Source organism: Coregonus lavaretus (genome assembly GCF_964263955.1).
Source record: "Coregonus lavaretus genome assembly, chromosome: 25".
NCBI classification, from domain to species: Eukaryota; Metazoa; Chordata; class Actinopteri; order Salmoniformes; family Salmonidae; genus Coregonus; species Coregonus lavaretus.
Genome location: NC_140012.1, coordinates 31,826,933 through 31,847,322, shown reverse-complemented (window position 1 = coordinate 31,847,322; position 20,390 = coordinate 31,826,933). Strand labels below are relative to the sequence as shown.

At 44.4% G+C, this 20,390-nt stretch overlaps 1 protein-coding gene across 1 annotated transcript in view; it reads right to left on the bottom strand.

Annotated features, from left to right (window-relative positions):
* The window catches only part of camkmt (calmodulin-lysine N-methyltransferase), a 51,191-nt gene extending 31,209 nt beyond the window's left edge, over window positions 1–19,982 (bottom strand). The window contains exons 1-2 of the mRNA XM_084142120.1: window positions 19,897–19,982; window positions 17,741–17,815 (exon numbers count right to left, since the gene is read on the bottom strand). Of these exons, the coding sequence (XP_083998246.1) occupies window positions 17,741–17,811 (71 nt within the window). The 5' untranslated portion in view covers window positions 17,812–17,815; window positions 19,897–19,982. The remainder of the gene's footprint in view (window positions 1–17,740; window positions 17,816–19,896) is intronic.
* Window positions 19,983–20,390: the final 408 nt, after the last annotated feature.

The window sequence follows — 20,390 nt, the reverse complement described above, 5'->3', positions numbered from 1 at the left end:
TTTGCAAAAAATTCTAAAAACCTGTTTTCACTTTGTCATTAATAATAAACAATTTCATCCAGTTTAGAATAAAGCTGTAACGTAACAAAATGTGGAAAAAGGGAAGGGGTCTGAATACTTTTTATTTACAATAAAAGTGACTCCAAAATGACACAATACATTTTTTTAAAGTTCATTTCTATTGGGCACAAAATAATCTGAAACACAACCAAAACAAACAGCAAGTGCATGTCACAATGTCACACCCTGGCTCTGGGACTCATTATGTTGAGCCAGGGTGTGTTCATTCTATGTTTTCTGTTTCTATGTTGGGTGTTCTAGGTTGTTTATTTCTATGTTTGACTGAGTGACTCCCAATCAGAGGCAACGAGTGTCAGCTGTGTGCTGGTTGTCTCTGATTGGGAGCCATATTTAACTGTCTGTTTTTCACTCTGTGTTGGTGGGTTTTTGTTCCGTGTTCGGTCATTGTCACTGAGGACTTCACGAGTCGTTTATTGTTTTGTTATTTCGTGTGTATGCTTTAATTAAATAAAGCAAGTATGTTCGCAACTAACGCTGCGCTTTGGTCCACTCCTTCATACGACGTTCGTGACACACAAGCTTGATGTAATCATTGCGTGCTAGGAATTTGGGACCAAATACTAAACGTTAGACTACTTTAATACAACCATAATATTCATCTGTATGCAGAATGTATCTGTTATGTATGCCATTGTGCCAACTGTTGACCAGGCTATGTTAGAGCTGCAATCTGACTTTGGTACTGTCACGCCCTGACTCTGGGGACTTGTATTTGTTTAGTCAGGGTGTGTATTTTCTGTGTGGTATGTTCTATGTTGCATTTTCTATGTTTAGATCTAGATCGTGTAGATCTATGTTGGCCGGTGTGGTTACGGAGGAGGAGGCCGTCCATTACCGGAAGGCGATGAAGGAGGATGCCCAGGTAGGAGAGGAGAAACGGCGCCAACAGTGCCGACGACGGAGACCCGAGAGGCAACCCCAAGAAAAAATGTTTGGGGGGCACACGTTGTGGACGACGAGGCAGCAGGAGGCCGTTAAAGGGCGGATCTGCAGGTTAGGAGGCCACCATGTTACGGGGGCTATTGGTTCAGAGGGAGCAGGAATTATTCGGTCAGAGGGAGGTGCTACAGGAGGCTAAAAGGGAGAAGGAAAGTGTAGGCACGGCGAGAGGAGCTGGTTAGGCAGCAGAAGGAGCGGGGGTATATAAAGGAACCCAGTCCACCAAGGAAGTGGTGCGTGTCGCCAGTCCGGTCCGGCCCGTTCCTGCTCCCCGCACCAAGCCAGTGGTGCGTGTGTCCAGCCCGGCCCGGCCTGTTCCTGCCCCTCGCACCAAGCCAGTGGTGCGCGTCGCCAGCCCGGCCCGGCCTGTTCCTGCCCCTCGCACCAAGCCAGTGGTGCGTGTGTCCAGTCCGGCACAGCCCGTGCATGTTCCACCGGGGGGGGGGGCGTTTCAAATCCAAAGTGCTGGAGTACAGAGCCAAAACAAAACCAAAAATGTCACTGTCCCAATACCTTTGGAGCTCACTGTATATTTACATAAATAAAATATGATAACGTTAGAAAATTATACAAACATAATTTACAAGTAACAACCATCATTATAATCCCCAAACCTCAACAGCGACATGATATAAACCTGTACAACACTAGTGATAAGCCAGAGAGAAGGACATTTGAATAATTGTTGGAGTGTTTTGCAAGTCTATGGGAACTCAACAAGCTATCATATGTCATTACTCAGTGAACACTCGTACAATGTATGTAAAACTACTTTAGATGAAACCGAATGAGAGATTTAGAAAGAGATAGCAGGAATGGCAAAACTAAGGTGGAGTGGTTGGGATGGGATAGTATACTGTACCTGCCTGTTTGTAGGAGTAGTTAAGAGAAACAGTTTAAATACAGATGAGAATATAAGGAGTATAAAGGTGATATTAAGATTTAAGAGATTAAACCTGTGTGAGGAAGTGGAGTATAATTGTATTCAAATGTGAGTGAGAGTGAGTGAGTTTGACAGACAGAGACTGTGTGTGTGTTAACGTGGCCACTCATGTTTGTCCTCTCTTTGGGGAGATGGGTGACAGGAGCGTCATTGAGCAGGAGATGAGAAGAGGAAACAGACTTGTGTTCATGCAAGCCTCGTTGCCCACAGTGATCACCCTGGTAACGCACTCACCGTCAGATCAGCACCATGCTGGGCTTCACTCACCCCCCTCACCCCCCTAAACCTCCCCCCTCCAATCACACCCGAAGCAGCCGTCACTCTAATCACAATAGCCTCTGTCAGGACCAATATTATCCCAAATGAGTGCTTAAGTAATTTGACTAAATGCAACAATACAACCCAGATCTAGCATAATCCAACACAAAGCCCCTACTGGCTCGCAGCGCTGCAATCTGGGGGAAACTTTCCAATCACGTTAGCGGGTGACCTTCCCTATGCAAATCTGTCTCTTCTGTAGGAAATCCGTGCGGAGCGGGATGGAGCAGAGGAGAGCGGAGCGGGATGGAATGGAGCGGTACACAGCATGGCCTGAATGACTGACCCGACTGACTGGCCTGACTGTGTCCCTACTACACACAGAACATTGTGACCTGGGTTTAGAACTCTAGACTGGAATAAAACAATAACAGAAATACAGAAACAAAACAGGGGGCAGGACAGTGCATCACAGTGGGCACATAGCCTCAGTGTGATGGGATTAATAATGCTTTGGGAAACAGTGAGAGTACATTCGGGGACATGTACTGTACGTGGATGGATACATTGACCTCCATCTATGGAGAAAGAAAGTCCCTCTCTGTGCTAGTAACAGGAAGCAGGTCGTACCAGCAGAAGGAGATACAGTAAAGTACAGTAGTAATACGCTATCTCTGAGGTATCACTGGCTCCCTCCAATGGGAACACACCAGCCTCCTGAGTGAACTCTGACCTTAGTCCATGTGGGTGTTATTTGTATTTGTATTTATTATGGATCCCCATTAGCTGCTGCCAATGGGGATCCATTCCTGGGGTCCAGCAAAATTAAGGCAGTTATACATTTAAAAAACATTACAATACATTCATAACAGATTTCACAACATATTAAGTGTGTTATGTGGGGTGCTGAGGTAGGATATGTAGTGAACAGGGTTTTCGTATAGTTGGTGATGTGTAGGTGATAGGGCGCTGTAGAGAATAGGTATTTCATGCAGATGGGTGATGATAAGGCCCTTGTACTGTTTTGTACAGCACAGATGAGATAAAGCTTCTAGTTTTCCTTTTTCAGTCTCATTGTTCCACTAATCACTTCCCGCACTTATCTAAGATGGTTTCAGACTCATTTATGAAGGAACTGCAAGAAAATTGCTTTACAAGAAATGTCACTTCACATATCCATTGTAAGGACACAGATGTGAAGGTTACACAAGTTTGAGTTTGTAAAAACACTTTCTAGTATATTGACCACAATGACATAATGTTTCCATTGACTGGTCTTTTGTACCGGGAGCAGATTGTGTGTGTGGTGAGTAAGAAGATGAATTTAGAAATGACATCGTCTAACATAAGTTGGGGTCGTGACCACTGACCTCAAATCAGGTTCATTATGTGGTGAACTGGTGACCCCCCCCTGTTTTGGGCGGGTGGGGTCACTGCTGAACAATGGAGGTTGGGCCTTAGGGAGGGGAGGCAAGGGGAGGGGTGGGCAGTTTACCCTGTCTCTGCCCCTCTCTCTGTCCCCTTCCCCTGGTCAGCGGGGCACCCCATTCCTCTAAGCACGCTCCAAGACACTTCCACTACTTCCCCTCTATCAGAACCTAACCCACAAGTCATCTGATATACACTATAAATACAAAAGTATGTGGACACCCCTTCAAATTAGTGGATTCGGCTATTTCAGCCACACCCGTTGCTGACAGGTGTATAAAATCGAGCACACAGCCATGCGATCTCCATAGACAAACATTGGCAGTAGAATGGCCTTACTGAAGAGGTCAGTGACCTTCAACGTGGCACCGCCATAGGATGCCACCTTTCCAACAAGTCAGTTTGTCAAATTTCTGCCCCTGCTTCCCCGGTCAACTGTAAGTGCTGTTATTGTGAAGTGGAAACGTCTAGGAGCAACAACGGCTCAGCCGCGAAGTGGTAGGCCACACAAGCTCACAAAACGGGACCGCCGAGTGCTGAAGCGTGTAAAAGTCGTCTGTCCTCGGTTGCAACACTCACTACCGAGTTTCAAACTACCTCTGGAAGTAACGTCAGCACAATAAATGAAAATGGATTTCTATGGCCGAGCAACCACATAAAAGCCTAAGATCACCATGCGCAATGCCATGTGTCGGCTGGAGTGGTGTAAAGCTCGCCGCCATTGGACTCTGGAGCAGTGGAAACGCTTTCTCTGGAGTGATGAATCACACTTCACCATCTGGCAGTCCGATGGTCTAATCTCGGTTTGGCAGATGCCAGGAGAACGCTACCTGCCCCAATACATAGTGACAACTGTAAAGTTTGGTGGAGGAGGAATAATGGTCTGGGGCTGTTTTCATGGTTCGGGCTAGGCCCCTTAGTTCCAGTGAAGGGAAATCTTAACAGCATAAAATGACATGCTAGACGATACTGTGCTTTTGTGGCAACAGTTTGGGGAAGGCCCTTTCCTGTTTAAGCATGACAATGCCCCCGTGCACAAAGCGAGGTCCATACAGAAATGGTTTGTCGAGATAGTGTGGAACAACTTGACTGGCCTGCACAGAGCCCTGACCTCAACCCCATCGAACACCTTTGGGATGAATTGGAATGCCGACTGTGAGCCATGCCTCATTGTCCAACATCAGTGCCCTACCTCACTAATGCTCTTGTGGCTGAATGGAAGCAAGTCCCCGCAGCATTGTTCCAACATCTAGTGGAAAGCCTTCGCAGAAGAGTGGAGGCTGTTATATCAGCAACGGAGGGACCAACTCCACATAATGCCCATCATTTTGGAATGAGATGTTCGATGATCAGGTGTCCACATACTTTTGGTCATGTAGAGTACTATACAGTATATTAACAAAAATATAAAACGCAACATGTAAAGTGTTTCATGAGCTGAAATAAAAGATCCCAGAAATGTTCCATACACACAAATAGCTTATTTCTCACAAATGTTTTGCACAAATTTGTTTACATCCCTGTTAGTGAGCATTTCTCCTTTGCCAAGATAATCCATCCACCTGACAGGTGTGGCATATCAAGAAGCTGATTAAACAGCATCATCATTACACAGGTGCGCCTTGTGCTGGGGACAATAAAAGGCCACTCTAAAATGTGCAGATTCGTCACACAACACAATACCACAGATGTCTCAAGTTTTGAGGGAGCATGCAATTGGCATGCTGACTGCAGGAATTTCCACCAGAGCTGTTGCTAGAGAATTGAATGTTCATTTCTCTACATAAAGCCGCCTCCAAAGTCGTTTTAGAGAATTTGGCAGTACGTCCAACCGGCCTCACAACCGCAGACCATGTGTATGGCGACGTGTGGGCGAGCAGTTTGCTGATGTCAACGTTGTGAACAGAGTGCCCCATGGTGACGGGGTTATGGTTTGGGCAGGCATAAGCTACAGACAATGAACACAATTGCATTTTATCGATGGCAACTTGAATGCCCCAAAATACTGTGACAAGCTCCTGAGGGCCATTGTGAGGCACATTTGTTTAAGGTATCTCTGACCAACAGATGCATATCTGTATTCCCAATCATGTGAAATCCATCGTTAAGGGCCAATTGAATTTATTTCAATTGACTGATTTCCTCATTTGAACTTTAACTCAATTGCGTTTATATTTTTTGTTCAGTGCATTCGGAAAGTATTCAGACCCCTTGACTTTTTCCCATTTTCTTTACGTTACAGCCTTATTCTAAAATTGAATAAATTATTTTTTCCCCCCATCATCAATCTACACACAATACCCCATAATGACAAAACAAAAATAGGTTTCTTTTGTGAAAAAAAGACACTTCACAAATCCATTGTAAGGACACAAAACTTAAATATCATATTTACATAAGTATTCAGACCCTTTACTCAGTACTTTGTTGAAACACCTTGGGCAGCAATTACAGCCTCAAGTCTTCTTGGGTATGACGCTACAAGCTTGGCACATCTGTATTTGGGGAGTTTCTCCCATTCTTCTCTGCAGATCCTCTCAATCTCTGTCAGGTTGGATGGGGAGTGTTGCTGCACAGCTATTTTCAGGTCTTTCCAGAGATGTTCGATCGGGTTCAAGTACGGACTCTGGCTGGGCCACTCAAGGACATTCAGAGACTTGTCCTGAAGCCACTCCTGCGTTGTCTTGGCTGTGTGCTTAGGGTCGTTGTCCTGTTGGAAGGTGAATCTTCGCCCCAGTCTGAGGTCCTGAGCGCCTTGGAGCAGGTTTTCATCAAGGATCACTCTGTACTTTGCTCCATTCATCTTTCCCTCAATCCTGACCAGTCTCTCAGTCCCTGCCGCTGAAAAACATCCCCACAGCATGATGTTGCCACCACCATGCTTCACCGTAGGGATGGTGCCAGGTTTACTCCAGACATGACACTTGGCATTCAGGCCGAAGAGTTCAATCTTGGTTTCCTCAGACCAGAGAATCTTGTTTCTCATGGTCTGAGAGTCCTTTAGGTGCCTTTTGGCAAACTCCAAGCAGGCTGTCATGTGCCTTTTACTGAGGAGTTGCTTCCGTCTGGCCACTCTACCATAAAGGCCTGATTGGGGGAGTGCTGCAGAGATGGTTGTCCTTCTGGAAGATTCTCCCATCTCCACAGAGGAACTCTGGAGCTCTGTCAGAGTGACCATCAGGTTTTTGGTCACCTCCCTGACCAAGGCCCTTCTCCCCCGATTGCTCAGTTTGGCCGGGCGGCCAGCTCTAGGAAGCGTCTTTGTGGTTCCAAACTTCTTCCATTTAAGAATGATGGAGGCCACTGTGTTCTTGGGGACCTTCAATGCTGCAGACATTTTTTGGTACCCTTCCCCAGATCTGTGCCTTGACACAATCCTGTCTCGGAGCTCTACAGACAATTACTTCGACCTCATGGCTTGGTTTTTGCTCTGACATGCACTGTCAACTGTGGGACCTTATATAGACAGGTGTGTGCCTTTCCAAATCATGTCCAATCAATTGAATTTACCACAGGTGGACTCCAATCAAGTTGTAGTAACATCTCAAGGATGATCAATGGAAACAGGATGCACCTGAGCTAAATTTCAAGTATCATAGCAAAGGCTCTGAATACTTAATGTAAATTTACATGTACATTTACATTTACGTCATTTAGCAGACACTCTCATCCATATATCCATATTTTTAATTTTAATTAGTTTTATATATATATATATATATATTTATTTATTTATTTATGTATTTATGTATTATAAATTTTTTTGGGGGGTAGAAGGATTACTTTTATACTATCCCAGGTATTCCTTAAAGAGGTAGGGTTTAAAGTGTCTCCGGAAGGTGGTCAGTGACTCTGCTGTCCTGGCGTCGTGAGGGAGTTTGTTCCACCATTGGGATGCCAGAGCAGCAAACAGTTTTGACAGGGCTGAGCGGGAACTGTGCTTCCGCAGAGGTAGGGGGACCAGCAGGCCAGAGGTGGAAGAACGCAATGCCCTTATTTGGGTGTAGGGACTGATCAGAGCCTGAAGGTAAGGAGGTGCCGTTCCCCTCACAGCTCCATAGGCAAGCACCGTGGTCTTGTAGCAGATGCAAGCTTCAACTGGAAGCCAGTGGAGTGTACGGAGGAGCGGGGTGACGTGAGAGAACTTGGGAAGGTTGAACACCAGACGAGCTGCAGCGTTCTGGATGAGTTGTAGGGGTTTAATGGCACAGGCAGGGTGCCCAGCCAACAGCGAGTTGCAGTAATCCAGACGGGAGATGACAAGTGCCTGGATTAGGACCTGTGCCGCTTCCTGTGTAAGGTAGGGTCGTACTCTGCGAATGTTGTAGAGCAGGGGTGTCAAACTCATTTTAGCTCAGGGGCCACATGGAGGAAAATCTATTCCCAAGTGGGCCGGACCGGAAAAATCATGGTATATATAACTTAAAAACAACAACTTCAGATTGTTTTCTTTGTTTTAATACGATCAACATACAACATAAAGCTGGAGCCTGAGGACAGTGTGTCCAAAATAGTACAAGCACAACATCACTATTAATCATAAAACACGTCAAGTTTATTTGAAAATTCTAAAGAAAAAGAACACACAAACACACAATGCCTCAGTGATTAACAGAACTGTTTCACAGATCACAGAACTATATCAGGGTGTCATTTCTCAGGCAGAAATGTAGATAAAAATAATGAAATCCTGTTCCCCAAACAAGTGCAAGAACCACAGAGTCAAGAATAGGTTAAATATACAAATAAAATAAAATCAATTAAAAACAATAGCACATCAACATAAAAACATATAAACATAAAGCTGGAGCCTGAGGACAGTGTCCAAAAGCACAACATCACTATTAATCATAAAACACCTCAAGTTATTTGAAAGTTCTGAGGACAAAGAACACACAAACACACAATGCCTCAGTGATTCACAGAAGTATATCACAGATCACAGAACTATATCAGGGTGTCATTTCTCAGGCAGAAATGTAGATAAAAATAATGAAATCCTGTTCCCCAAACAAGTGCAAGAACCACAGAGTCAAGAATAGGTTAAATATACAAATAAAATAAAATCAATTAAAAACAATAGCACATCAACATAAAAACATATAAACATAAATCTGAAAGCGTTGCTCAAACTCCCGTAACAGTCCCGTTATTTTATCTTTGAACCGCTTCATGTCTGCCACATGTTGGGTTGCGCACACATTTTTCAGACAGGGGAAGTGAGCTGCATCACCACCGGCAAGTTGCGTCTCCCACAATGACAGCTTCAACTTGAAAGAACGTATGCTGTCATAATACTGCGTGACAACTTTGTTGCGCCCTTGCAGCTGTTTGTTCAAGTTATTCAGGTGCTCTGTAACATCCACCATAAATGCAAGGTCCGGCATCCATTCTGCGGAATGAAATTCTAACACTGGTTTGCCCTTTTATTCCATGAACTGTTCAATTTCTTCTCGTAAATCAAAGAAACGCCTCAGCACAGCACCTCGGCTTAACCATCTTACCTCAGTGTGGTATGGCAGGCCATAGATGTGGTCTTTCTCTCTGAGAAGGCTGTCAAACTGACGGTGATTCAGGCTTCTGGATCGGATGAAATTAACAGTTTGGATGACCACCTTCATGACATTATACATCTTTAATGACTTGCAACACAAAGCCTCCTGGTGCAAAATACAGTGAAAAGTCAAAAAATCACGTCCTCCATTTGCAGATTGCACTTTCTCTCTGAACTTTGTCACAACGCCTGCTTTTTTCCCGATCATTGAGGGCGCACCATCTGTAGCCAGGCTGAAAGCGCGGGACCAGTCCACTCCGACCCTGTCCAGCGCGCCGACGAGTGCGGTAAAAATATCAGCTGCTGTCGTTGTATCTGTCATCGGCACCAACTCCACGAACTCCTCGGTGACGGTCAATGTGTCATCAACTCCGCGGATGAAAAAATGGCCAGTTGTGCAACATCTGTAATGTCCGTGCTTTCATCAATTGCAACCGAAAACGCAATAAATGACTTTACTTTTTGCTTCAACTGGCTGTCCAAATCCACTGAAAGATCGGAAATCCTGTCTGCAACTGTGTTTCTTGTCAGGCTGATATTTGCAAAAGCCTGCCGCTTTTCAGGGCACACAATCTCCGCTGCCTTCATCATGCATGTTTTTACAAATTCACCCTCACTAAATGGTTTTGAAGCCACTGCGATTTCATTAGCAATGAGGTAGCTAGCTTTCACTGCAGCGTCACTGATGTCTCGGCTGTGAGTAAACACAGACTGCTGTTTCTTCAGACCCGCCAACAGTTCATTCACCTTCTCTCTTCTCCGCTGTCCTTGAAAGTTGTCATATTTGTCGGCATGAAGACTCACATAGTGGCGACGAAGGTTATATTCTTTCAGCACTGCAACATGCTCTGAACACACCAAACATACAGCTTTCCCATTCAATTCCGTGATTAAATAGGATGACCGTTTTTCTTGGAACACTCTGCGTCCACTTTTCTCTTTTTTGACAGAGACATATTGGGGCAATGAGGGTGCCAAAGCACATAATGTTAAAAGTAGAAGCCGTAATAAATATCGCGGGCAAAACAAAGTAGCTCATTGGCTGCACGTGCTTGACCTACTTGCTCTGGCCCGGTATAAACAGTTTGCTTGCTTAACACAATTGCTATTGCGCCATCCAGTGGACGCAATTGGAACAGCAGTTTATTTTATTGAAAAATTGCAGCGCATTTTTATACTTAAAAAAAAAAAAAAAAACTAATTTATTTTTATTTTTAATTTTTAAATCATCTCGCGGGCCGGATTGAACCCGTTCGCGGGCCGTACGTTTGACACCCCTGTTGTAGAGCATGAACCTACAGGATCGGGTCACCGCTTTGATGTTAGCGGAGAACGACAAGGTGTTGTCCAGGGTCACGCCAAGGTTCTTTGCACTCTGGGAGGAGGACACAATAGAGTTGTCAACCGTGATGGCGAGATCATGGAGCGGGCAGTCCTTCCCCGGGAGGAAGAGCAGCTCCGTCTTGCCGAGGTTCAGCTTGAGGTGGTGATCCGACATCCGCACTGATATGTCTGCCAGACATGCAGAGATGCGATTTGCCACCTGGTTATCAGAAGGGGAAAGGAGAAGATGAATTGTGTGTCGTCTGCGTAGCAATGATAGGAGAGACCATGTGAGGATATGACAGAGCCAAGTGACTTGGTGTATAGAGAGAATAGGAGAGGGCCTAGAACTGAGCCCTGGGGGACACCAGTGGTGAGAGCACGTGGTGCGGAGACAGATTCTCGCCACGCCACCTGGTAGGAGCGACCTGTCAGGTAGGACGCAATCCAAGAGTGAGCCGCGCCGGAGATGTCCAACTCAGAGAGGGTGGAGAGGAGGATCTGATGGTTCACAGTATCAAAGGCAGCAGATAGGTCTAGAAGGATGAGCGTAGAGGAGAGAGAGTTAGCTTTAGCAGTGCGGAGAGCCTCCGTGACACAGAGAAGAGCAGTCTCAGTTGAATGACCAGTCTTGAAACCTGACTTGTTTGGATCAAGAAGGTCATTCTGAGAGAGATAGCAGGAGAGTTGGCTATAGACGGCACGCTCAAGAGTTTTGGAGAGAAAAGAAAGAAGGGATACTGGTCTGTAGTTGTTGACATCGGAGGGATCGAGTGTAGGTTTTTTGAGGAGGGGTGCAACTCTCGCTCTCTTGAAGATGCAAGGGACATAGCCAGCGGACAAGGATGAGTTGATGAGCGATGTGAGGTAAGGGAGAAGGTCTCCGGAAATGGTCTGGAGAAGAGAGGAGGGGATAGGGTCAAGCGGGCAGGTTGTTGGGCGGCCGGCCATCACAAGTCGCAAGATTTCATCTGGAGAGAGAGGGGAGAAAGAAGTCAAAGCATAGGGTAGGGCAGTGTGAGCAGGACCAGCGGTGTCATTTGACTTAATAAATGAGGATCGGATGTCGTCAACCTTCTTTTCAAAATGGTTGACGAAGTCATCCACAGAGAGGGAGGAGGGAGGGGGAGGAGGAGGAGGATTCAGCAGGGAGGAGAATGTGGCAAAGAGCTTCCTAGGGTTAGAGGCAGAGGCTTGAAATTTAGAGTGGTAGAAAGTGGCTTTAGCAGCAGAAAAGGAGGAAGAGAATGTAGAGAGGAGGGAGTGGAAAGATGACAGGTCCGCAGGGAGTCTAGTTTTCCTCCATTTCCGCTCGACTGCCCGGAGCCCTGTTCTATGAGCTCGCAATGAATCGTCAAGCCACGGAGCAGGAGGGGAGGACCGAGCCGGCTGGGAGGATAGGTGTAAATAAGTGCAGAAATGTCTAAAAACCTATTTTTGTTTTGTCATTATGGGGTATTGGGTGTAGATTGATGAGAAAAATCAATTTTAGAATAAGGCTGAAACGTAACAAAATGTGGAAAAAGTCAAGTGGTCTGAATACTTTCCGAATGCACTGTATATATATATATATATATATATATATATATATATATATATATATATATATATATATATATATATATATATATATATATATATATATATATATATATATATACAGTGAGGGAAAAAAGTATTGATCCCCTGCTGATTTTGTACATTTGCCCACTGACAAAGACATGATCATTCTATAATTTTAATGGTAGGTTTATTTGAACAGTGAGAGACAGAATAACAACAACAAAATCCAGAAATACGCATGTCAAAAATGTTATAAATTGATTTGCATTTTAATGAGGGAAAACATTTTTTGACCCTTCTGCAAAACATGACTTAGTACTTGGTGGCAAAAACGTTTCTTGTAGTTGGCCACCAGGTTTGCACACATTTCAGGAGGGATTTTGTCCCACTCCTCTTTGCAGATCTTCTCCAAGTAATTAAGGTTTCGAGCCTGACGTTTGGCAACTCGAACCTTCAGCTCCATCCACAGATTTTCTATGAGATTAAGGTCTGGAGACTGGCTAGGCCACTCCAGGACCTTAATGTGCTTCTTCTTGAGCCATTCCTTTGTTGCCTTAGCCGTGTGTTTTGGGTCATTGTCATGCTGGAACACCCATCCACGACCCATTTTCAATGCCCTGGCTGAGGGAAGGAGGTTCTCACCCAATATTTGACGGTACATGGCCCCGTCCATTGTCCCTTTGATGCGGTGAAGTTGTCTTGTCCCCTTAGCAGAAAAACACCCTCAAAGCATAATGTTTCCACCTCCATGTTTGACGGTGGGGATGGTGTTCTTGGGGTCATAGGCAGCAGCATTCCTCCTCCTCCAAACACGGCGAGTTGAGTTGATGCCAAAGAGCTCCATTTTGGTCTCATCTGACCACAACACTTTCACCCAGTTCTCCTCTGAATCATTCAGATGTTCATTGGCAAACTTCAGGCGATGGTCTTGTAGCCCATTCCAGCCTTGTGTAGGTCTACAATCTTGTCCCTGACATTCTTGGAGAGCTCTTTGGTCTTGGCCATGGTGGAGAGTTTGGAATCTGATTGATTGATTGCTTCTGTGGATAGGTGTCTTTTATACAGGTAACAAGCTGAGATTAGGAGCACTCCCTTTAAGAGTGTGCTCCTAATCTCAGCTTGTTACCTGTATAAAAGACACCTGGGAGACAGAAATCTTTCTGATTGAGAGGGGGTCAAATACTTATTTCCCTCATTAAAAATGCAAATCAATTTATAACATTTTTGACATGCGTTTTTCTGGATTTTTTTGTTGTTATTCTGTCTCTCACTGTTCAAATAAACCTACCATTAAAATTATAGACTGATAATTTCTTTGTCAGTGGGCAAACGTACAAAATCAGCAGGGGATCAAATACTTTTTTCCCTCACTGTGTATATATATATATATATATATATATATATATATATATATATTTATAAACACAACATACAATCCAATATTCTCTTAGACTAGTCAAGTAAAGTGTACATGTAGCAAATGACATATACGTGTACGTATGACATCTACAGGTGTAGGATCTTAATTTGATCACCCTGTTGTTGCCCTAACAAAAAATCGAAAGAACCCCTACAAAATGTCAGTTAATTCTAATTCTCGGGACATTAATTCACATTTCCTGTTGTTGCAGGATTATTTTCCTGCTGTGAGAAACTGCTCAAATTAAAATCGCACATCTGTAATGTCTACTAATACTCTTTAATAGCATCCTCTCTCTGTCCTCTTTCCTTCCTGATCACTTAGCTCAGAGGACCTGATTTATGAAAAGGCATTTAGTGCTTTTACCTATCAGTCGCCGTGGAGAAAAGGAGACGTGAAGAGGAAGTAATTTGGGCCTATTGGAACACATCCCCTCTCTTACCATGGTAGGAAAGGAACCATGGAATTATAATTACTAGGGATTCTATTTCTATATCACACACTGACTGGATAATACTCTCAATACTTCTCATCTGTCTCCCTATGGGGCACTACAGTATATCCAGTGTGTTTTGGACACCTCACCAAAACCTCTTTGGATTAAATACAAGGGTGTCCTGTCCTGTCCTAGGTATTCTCCCGGCACTCCAAGACGCTCCGGCGCTCCAAAAAAAACAAGGCCATTTAGTAAGGCTCTATAAATATCAGTGAAGTAGTGCATTACAGAAGTATATTAACCCAGACCCATCTCTTATCCCCCCGGGGGCCAAATAGGATGACATGGTGAGAACAACAACAGAGCAGGAATGGGTGGACCGGAATATGGGTGTGTGTGCACGTGCAGTGAGCAGTTGAGGATGTAGTCTGGGTTATTTTGGGATGGTGTGAGAAGCGAATGTGAGTGATTTAGATATTCTCGGTCAGGGACTAAACTCACTGCTGATAATCTAGGAGGGTTACACTGTGGTGTGCGTAATTTGACCAGGCTTGAGGTGTGTCTCAGTGTGTGTGTGTGTGTGTGTGTGTGTGTGTGTGTGTGTGTGTGTGTGTGTGTGTGGGCAGGGGACTGTGGCTCTGACCCGACTTCTGCACTAAACCTGCTCTAATCTTGGCAGCATTAACTTCATCTGTACAGTGAAACTTGAAGGATCCATTGACCCATAGGACACAGTGAGAGGAAGGCATTTACTAAATGACTAGTGGAAAATCATAGGGTGTTGCTTAGCTGCTTACTCTAATCAGATGATTGACGCTACTGACGATTAGAGTAAAAACCCTCCCTTTTTTGGGCCAGGCTTTTTTTTACCGATGTTGCATTGTGTTATTTGTTTATTGCATATCACTAATTCTTCTGTGGCTGCGGCTGATGCAATGCTTTTTGTGAAATGAAAGGGATTTCTAAAATATAAGCCCCCCCACCCCACCCCACCCCCTGCACACATACACATGCATGTTCACATGCACGCATCGATACAGACACACAAACACGTACACATGGCTTACTCACAGGTGGATGTATATAACAAAGTCAATTATCAGTATTGGATAGAAATGAGGATATCAGGGAGAACAGAGATTCAAAAAGAATACAAAAGGGACTATGTGTGTGACTATAAAATACACAATGGTGACACACACACACACCGAGCAATGGTGAACACACAAAGGGCTTTATCTTCATGCCCACACATGGGCAGCTTAGAGGAGCCAGCAGACGTGCCAGTGTCCTAGTCGCCAAGCAGACACACACACAGAGCCTCCTCCACCTCCCACTATGTCTCTGCAGGAATCCCATCTCAGCACCACACCAGTGTGTGTGTGTGTGATAATTTTCTTCTTCTACAGAGCCACACACACACATGCTCAAACACACCTCCTCACATATGTTGTCTGTGTGAGCATGTGTCTCATTCTATGCACCATAAAGACAATGTTTGGCTACAGATACTTAAATACTTTTTCATGATCATTCCCTCTCTTTAATGAACAATCCAGAAAGCCAATTTTATGTCAACCTCTTAAGTCACGAGCTCCACCAAACACCACATACCTTCTGCAGTGACATTCTTTCTGCTGTAAATGTGTGCAGTATGTTGCCATGTGTGTCTATGTCTGTGCATGTCTCTCTCCTCAGTCAGCGTCCACTCTCCATGTATGTGTGAATGTGTGATTGTCTGCGTTCAAGCGAGTGTGTGTGCTTGTGTGCATAAGTGTGTGTACGTGCGTGTATGACTGTGTGTATACGTGTGTGTACAGTATATGTGTATGTGAGAGGTCTGTTCTCTCCTCCAGCAGTCAGTGGGCTCTCTGCTGCAGCTCCATTGTCTGAAAGACTATAATTAATTGGAGGAGAAGTGTGGCTGTTGACCTTTTCGCAGGTGATCGTCAGCCTGCCGCGCTCCGCTCGTTAATCGCTCAGCCATCACTCTCTTTCATGACGACGGCAATTACACACCGGTCGCCCGGCGCACAGAGCAACAGTCGAAACGGCCACCTCCACACCAGGCAGACACACACTCTTACACAATGATGCACTCACAAACACACACTCACACACTGACATACACACACTCATGCAAACACACGCATGATAAAATAATGCATCAACACATCAGAGGCACGCACGCACGCACGCACACACACACACACACACAGACACACACACACACACACACACACACACACACACACACACACACACACACACACACACACACACACACACACACACACACACAGAGTATCCCCTATTACCCACCCTGTACAGCCTCCCTCCCTGTGTAACAATGTTCATTTCACCTGCCCATTACCTGAAATCTGTGTGACATTAGAATAATGCTAACTTTCCTAATGCTCCACTTATCTGGGAGGTCATAAACGTATCATAGAAATGAGACGGGCTGAGAGCCATGTTCCCCTCCTGGGTGGGCACAGGTCAAGCGTTTCAGACACTTTGGAGGGATTTCTAGCTAGTACTACTCTGCGTGAGTGGCAGACAGATTGTGTAGATTGATGATGGAGACTAGAAGTGAGGTGTAAGAACAAGGAAGAGTCTTTATCATAGGATCCCTGTCATTAGAACCAGGAAGAGTCTTTATCATAGGATCCCTGTCATTAGAACCAGGAAGAGTCTTTATCATAGGATCCCTGTCATTAGAACCAGGAAGAGTCTTTATCATAGGATCCCTGTCATTAGAACCAGGAAGAGTCTTTATCATAGGATCCCTGTCATTAGAACCAGGAAGAATCTCTATAACAGGATACCTGTCATTAGAGTATCTCCTCTTTTCTGGATTATTCACAGCTACATTTACACTTGAGTTAGCTATATCATAGCGTGTCTCAACTCAGAGCTCCTTACATTGAGTGGGTTGAGGAACACTGCGCAAGCAGACCCATGGGGGGGGGGGCTGTACAAAAGGAATTCCAGATAGTCCCTTCCCTGATCTGTTGGATAAAGATATCTCAAGGCCATAAAGCACATTCATATATTTGAAAATATTGAATATATTTGAATCCAGTCTGTATAACTAAACAAAGTGAGACACCACAAGGTGACGTTTTGTGCTCTGCAAAAAGCTGACCCCAAAGAAGTTGACATCAACTGGATGGATAGAGAGCAGGAGAGACAGAGGAGAGGGAAAAACAAACACACAGAAATAGATAGGAAACAGAGGACTGAGATGAGATGATGAGAGGAGAGCGAGGGAGAAAAACAGAGAGAGAGAAAGGGAGAGCTCTTAATTTCCTGATCAGCACTGATCTATGTTGAGGAGCTGGAGATAATTGAGATGTTTGTGTTGCTCCTTTTTATTCCTCCACTCTCTTTCATTCTCTCTCTGTCTTTCACTCTCTCCTCGTCCCTCTCTCTTTTTCACCAAGGCGTAATTATTTGCAATTTGCCTAAGTCATCCATTTGCTGGGACGCCAAGCATGAAAAATAGGCAATTTTGTCAAAATGGAAATGTCTCTCGTAGTCAACCTAGGGGAAATAACCCGGGGAGAGGTGCTGTCTGATGGAGCCCATCTGATAACTGTCACAGGAGCAGAAATATTAAAGTGGCCACATCAGGCTGCCACCAAGGTGTGTGTGTGTACGTCTGTATGTATGTACAGTATGCATGTGTGTGTGTGTGTGTAGGGGGGAAGTTGTGAACTTTGTGAGGTGCCCAGCCAAGAGCCTGCTTGCAACTAGCCAGGGGCGTCAGGGGTCATTGGCGGTTGTACCTACCAGTCGGCGCACATAACGATGTCAAAGTGTCCCTCCAACGCTGTAACATCTGTCTCACAGTCCCACCTCATCACCCTGCAGGATGGGTAGAAGTTCAAGTTCAAGTTTTATTGTCACATGCACAAGTACAGTGAAATGCTTAACTTGCAAGCACTACCCAACAGTGCAGTAATCAATATCAAAATAGTATAACTAATAAAAGTTTTTTTTTAAAGAGAATAAAAAAATAAATAGATATATACTGAACAAAAATATAAACGTAACATGTAAAGTGTTGGTCCCATATTTCATGAGCTGAAATAAAAGATCCCAGAAAATTTCCATACACACAAAAATATTATTTACAGTGGGGGGAAAAAGTATTTAGTCAGCCACCAATTGTGCATGTTCTCCCACTTAAAAAGATGAGAGGCCTGTAATTTTCATCATAGGTACACGTCAACTATGACAGACAAAATTAGAATTTTTTTACCAGAAAATCACATTGTAGGATTTTTAATGAATTTATTTGCAAATTATGGTGGAAAATAAGTATTTGGTCAATAACAAACGTTTCTCAATACTTTGTTGTATACCCTTTGTTGGCAATGACACAGGTCAAACGTTTTCTGTAAGTCTTCACAAGGTTTTCACACACTGTTGCTGGTATTTTGGCCCATTCCTCCATGCAGATCTCCTCTAGAGCAGTGATGTTTTGGGGCTGTCGCTGGGCAACACGGACTTTCAACTCCCTCCAAAGATTTTCTATGGGGTTGAGATCTGGAGACTGGCTAGACCACTCCAGGACCTTGAAATGCTTCTTACGAAGCCACTCCTTCGTTGCCCGGGCGGTGTGTTTGGGATCATTGTCATGCTGAAAGACCCAGCCACGTTTCATCTTCAATGCCCTTGCTGATGGAAGGAGGTTTTCACTCAAAATCTCACGATACATGGCCCCATTCATTCTTTCCTTTACACGGATCAGTCATCCTGGTCCCTTTGCAGAAAAACAGCCCCAAATCATGATGTTTCCACCCCCATGCTTCACAGTAGGTATGGTGTTCTTTGGATGCAACTCAGCATTCTTTGTCCTCCAAACACGACGAGTTGAGTTTTTACCAAAAAGTTATATTTTGGTTTCATCTGACCATATGACATTCTCCCAATCCTCTTCTGGGTCATCCAAATGCACTCTAGCAAACTTCAGACGGGCCTGGACATGTACTGGCTTAAGCAGGGGGACACGTCTGCACTGCAGGATTTGAGTCCCTGGCGGCGTAGTGTGTTACTGATGGTAGGCTTTGTTACTTTGGTCCAGCTCTCTGCAGGTCATTCACTAGGTCCCCCCGTGTGGTTCTGGGATTTTTGCTCACCGTTCTTGTGATCATTTTGACCCCACGGGGTGAGATCTTGCGTGGAGCCCCAGATCGAGGGATATTATCAGTGGTCTTGTATGTCTTCCATTTCCTAATAATTGCTCCCACAGTTGATTTCTTCAAACCAAGCTGCTTACCTATTGCAGATTCAGTCTTCCCAGCCTGGTGCAGGTCTACAATTGTGTTTCTGGTGTCCTTTGACAGCTCTTTGGTCTTGGCCATAGTGGAGTTTGGAGTGTGACTGTTTGAGGTTGTGGACAGGTGTCTTTTATACTGATAACAAGTTCAAACAGGTGCCATTAATACAGGTAACGAGTGGAGGACAGAGGAGCCTCTTAAAGAAGAAGTTACAGGTCTGTGAGAGCCAGAAATCTTGCTTGTTTGTAGGTGACCAAATACTTATTTTCCACCATAATTTGCAAATAAATTCATAAAAAATCCTACAATGTGATTTTCTGGATTTTTTTCTCTCAATTTGTCTGTCATAGTTGACGTGTACCTATGATGAAAATGTCAGGCCTCTCTCATCTTTTTAAGTGGGAGAACTTGCACAATTGGTGGCTGACTAAATATTTTTGTTCCCCACTGTATCTTCAATTTTGTGCACAAATGTGTTTACATCCCTGTTAGTGAACATTTCTCCTGCTGGGGACAATAAAAGGCCACTCTAAAATGTGCAGTTTTGTCACATAACACAATACAACAGATGTCTCAAGTTTTGAGGGAGTGTGCAATTGGCATGCTGACTGCAGGAATGTCCACCAGAGCTGTTGCCAGAGAAGTTAATGATAATTTCTCTACCATAAGCCACCTCCAACGTCATTTTAGAGAATTTGGCAGTACGTCCAACCGGCCTCACAACCGCAGATCATGTGTAACCACGCCAGCCCAGGACCTCGACATCCGGCTTCTTCACCTGCGGGATCGTCTGAGACCAGCCACCCGAACAGTTGATGAAGCTGAGGAGTATTTCTGTCTGTAATAAATAAAGCTCTTTTGTGGGGAAAAACTCATTCTGATTGGTTGGGCCTGCCTCCCCAGTGGGTGGTCCTGGCTCCCAAGTGGGTGGGCCTATGCCCTCTCAGGCCCATGCATGGCTGCGCCCCTGCCCAGTCATGTGAAATCCATAGATTAGGGCCTAATGAATTGATTTCAATTGACTGATTTCCTTATATGAACTGTAACTCAGTAAAATCATTGAAAATGTTGCATGTTGCGTTTATATTTTTGTTCAGTATATATATATATATATAATTCTATATATATATATAGTTCTACAGTGGGGAGAACAAGTA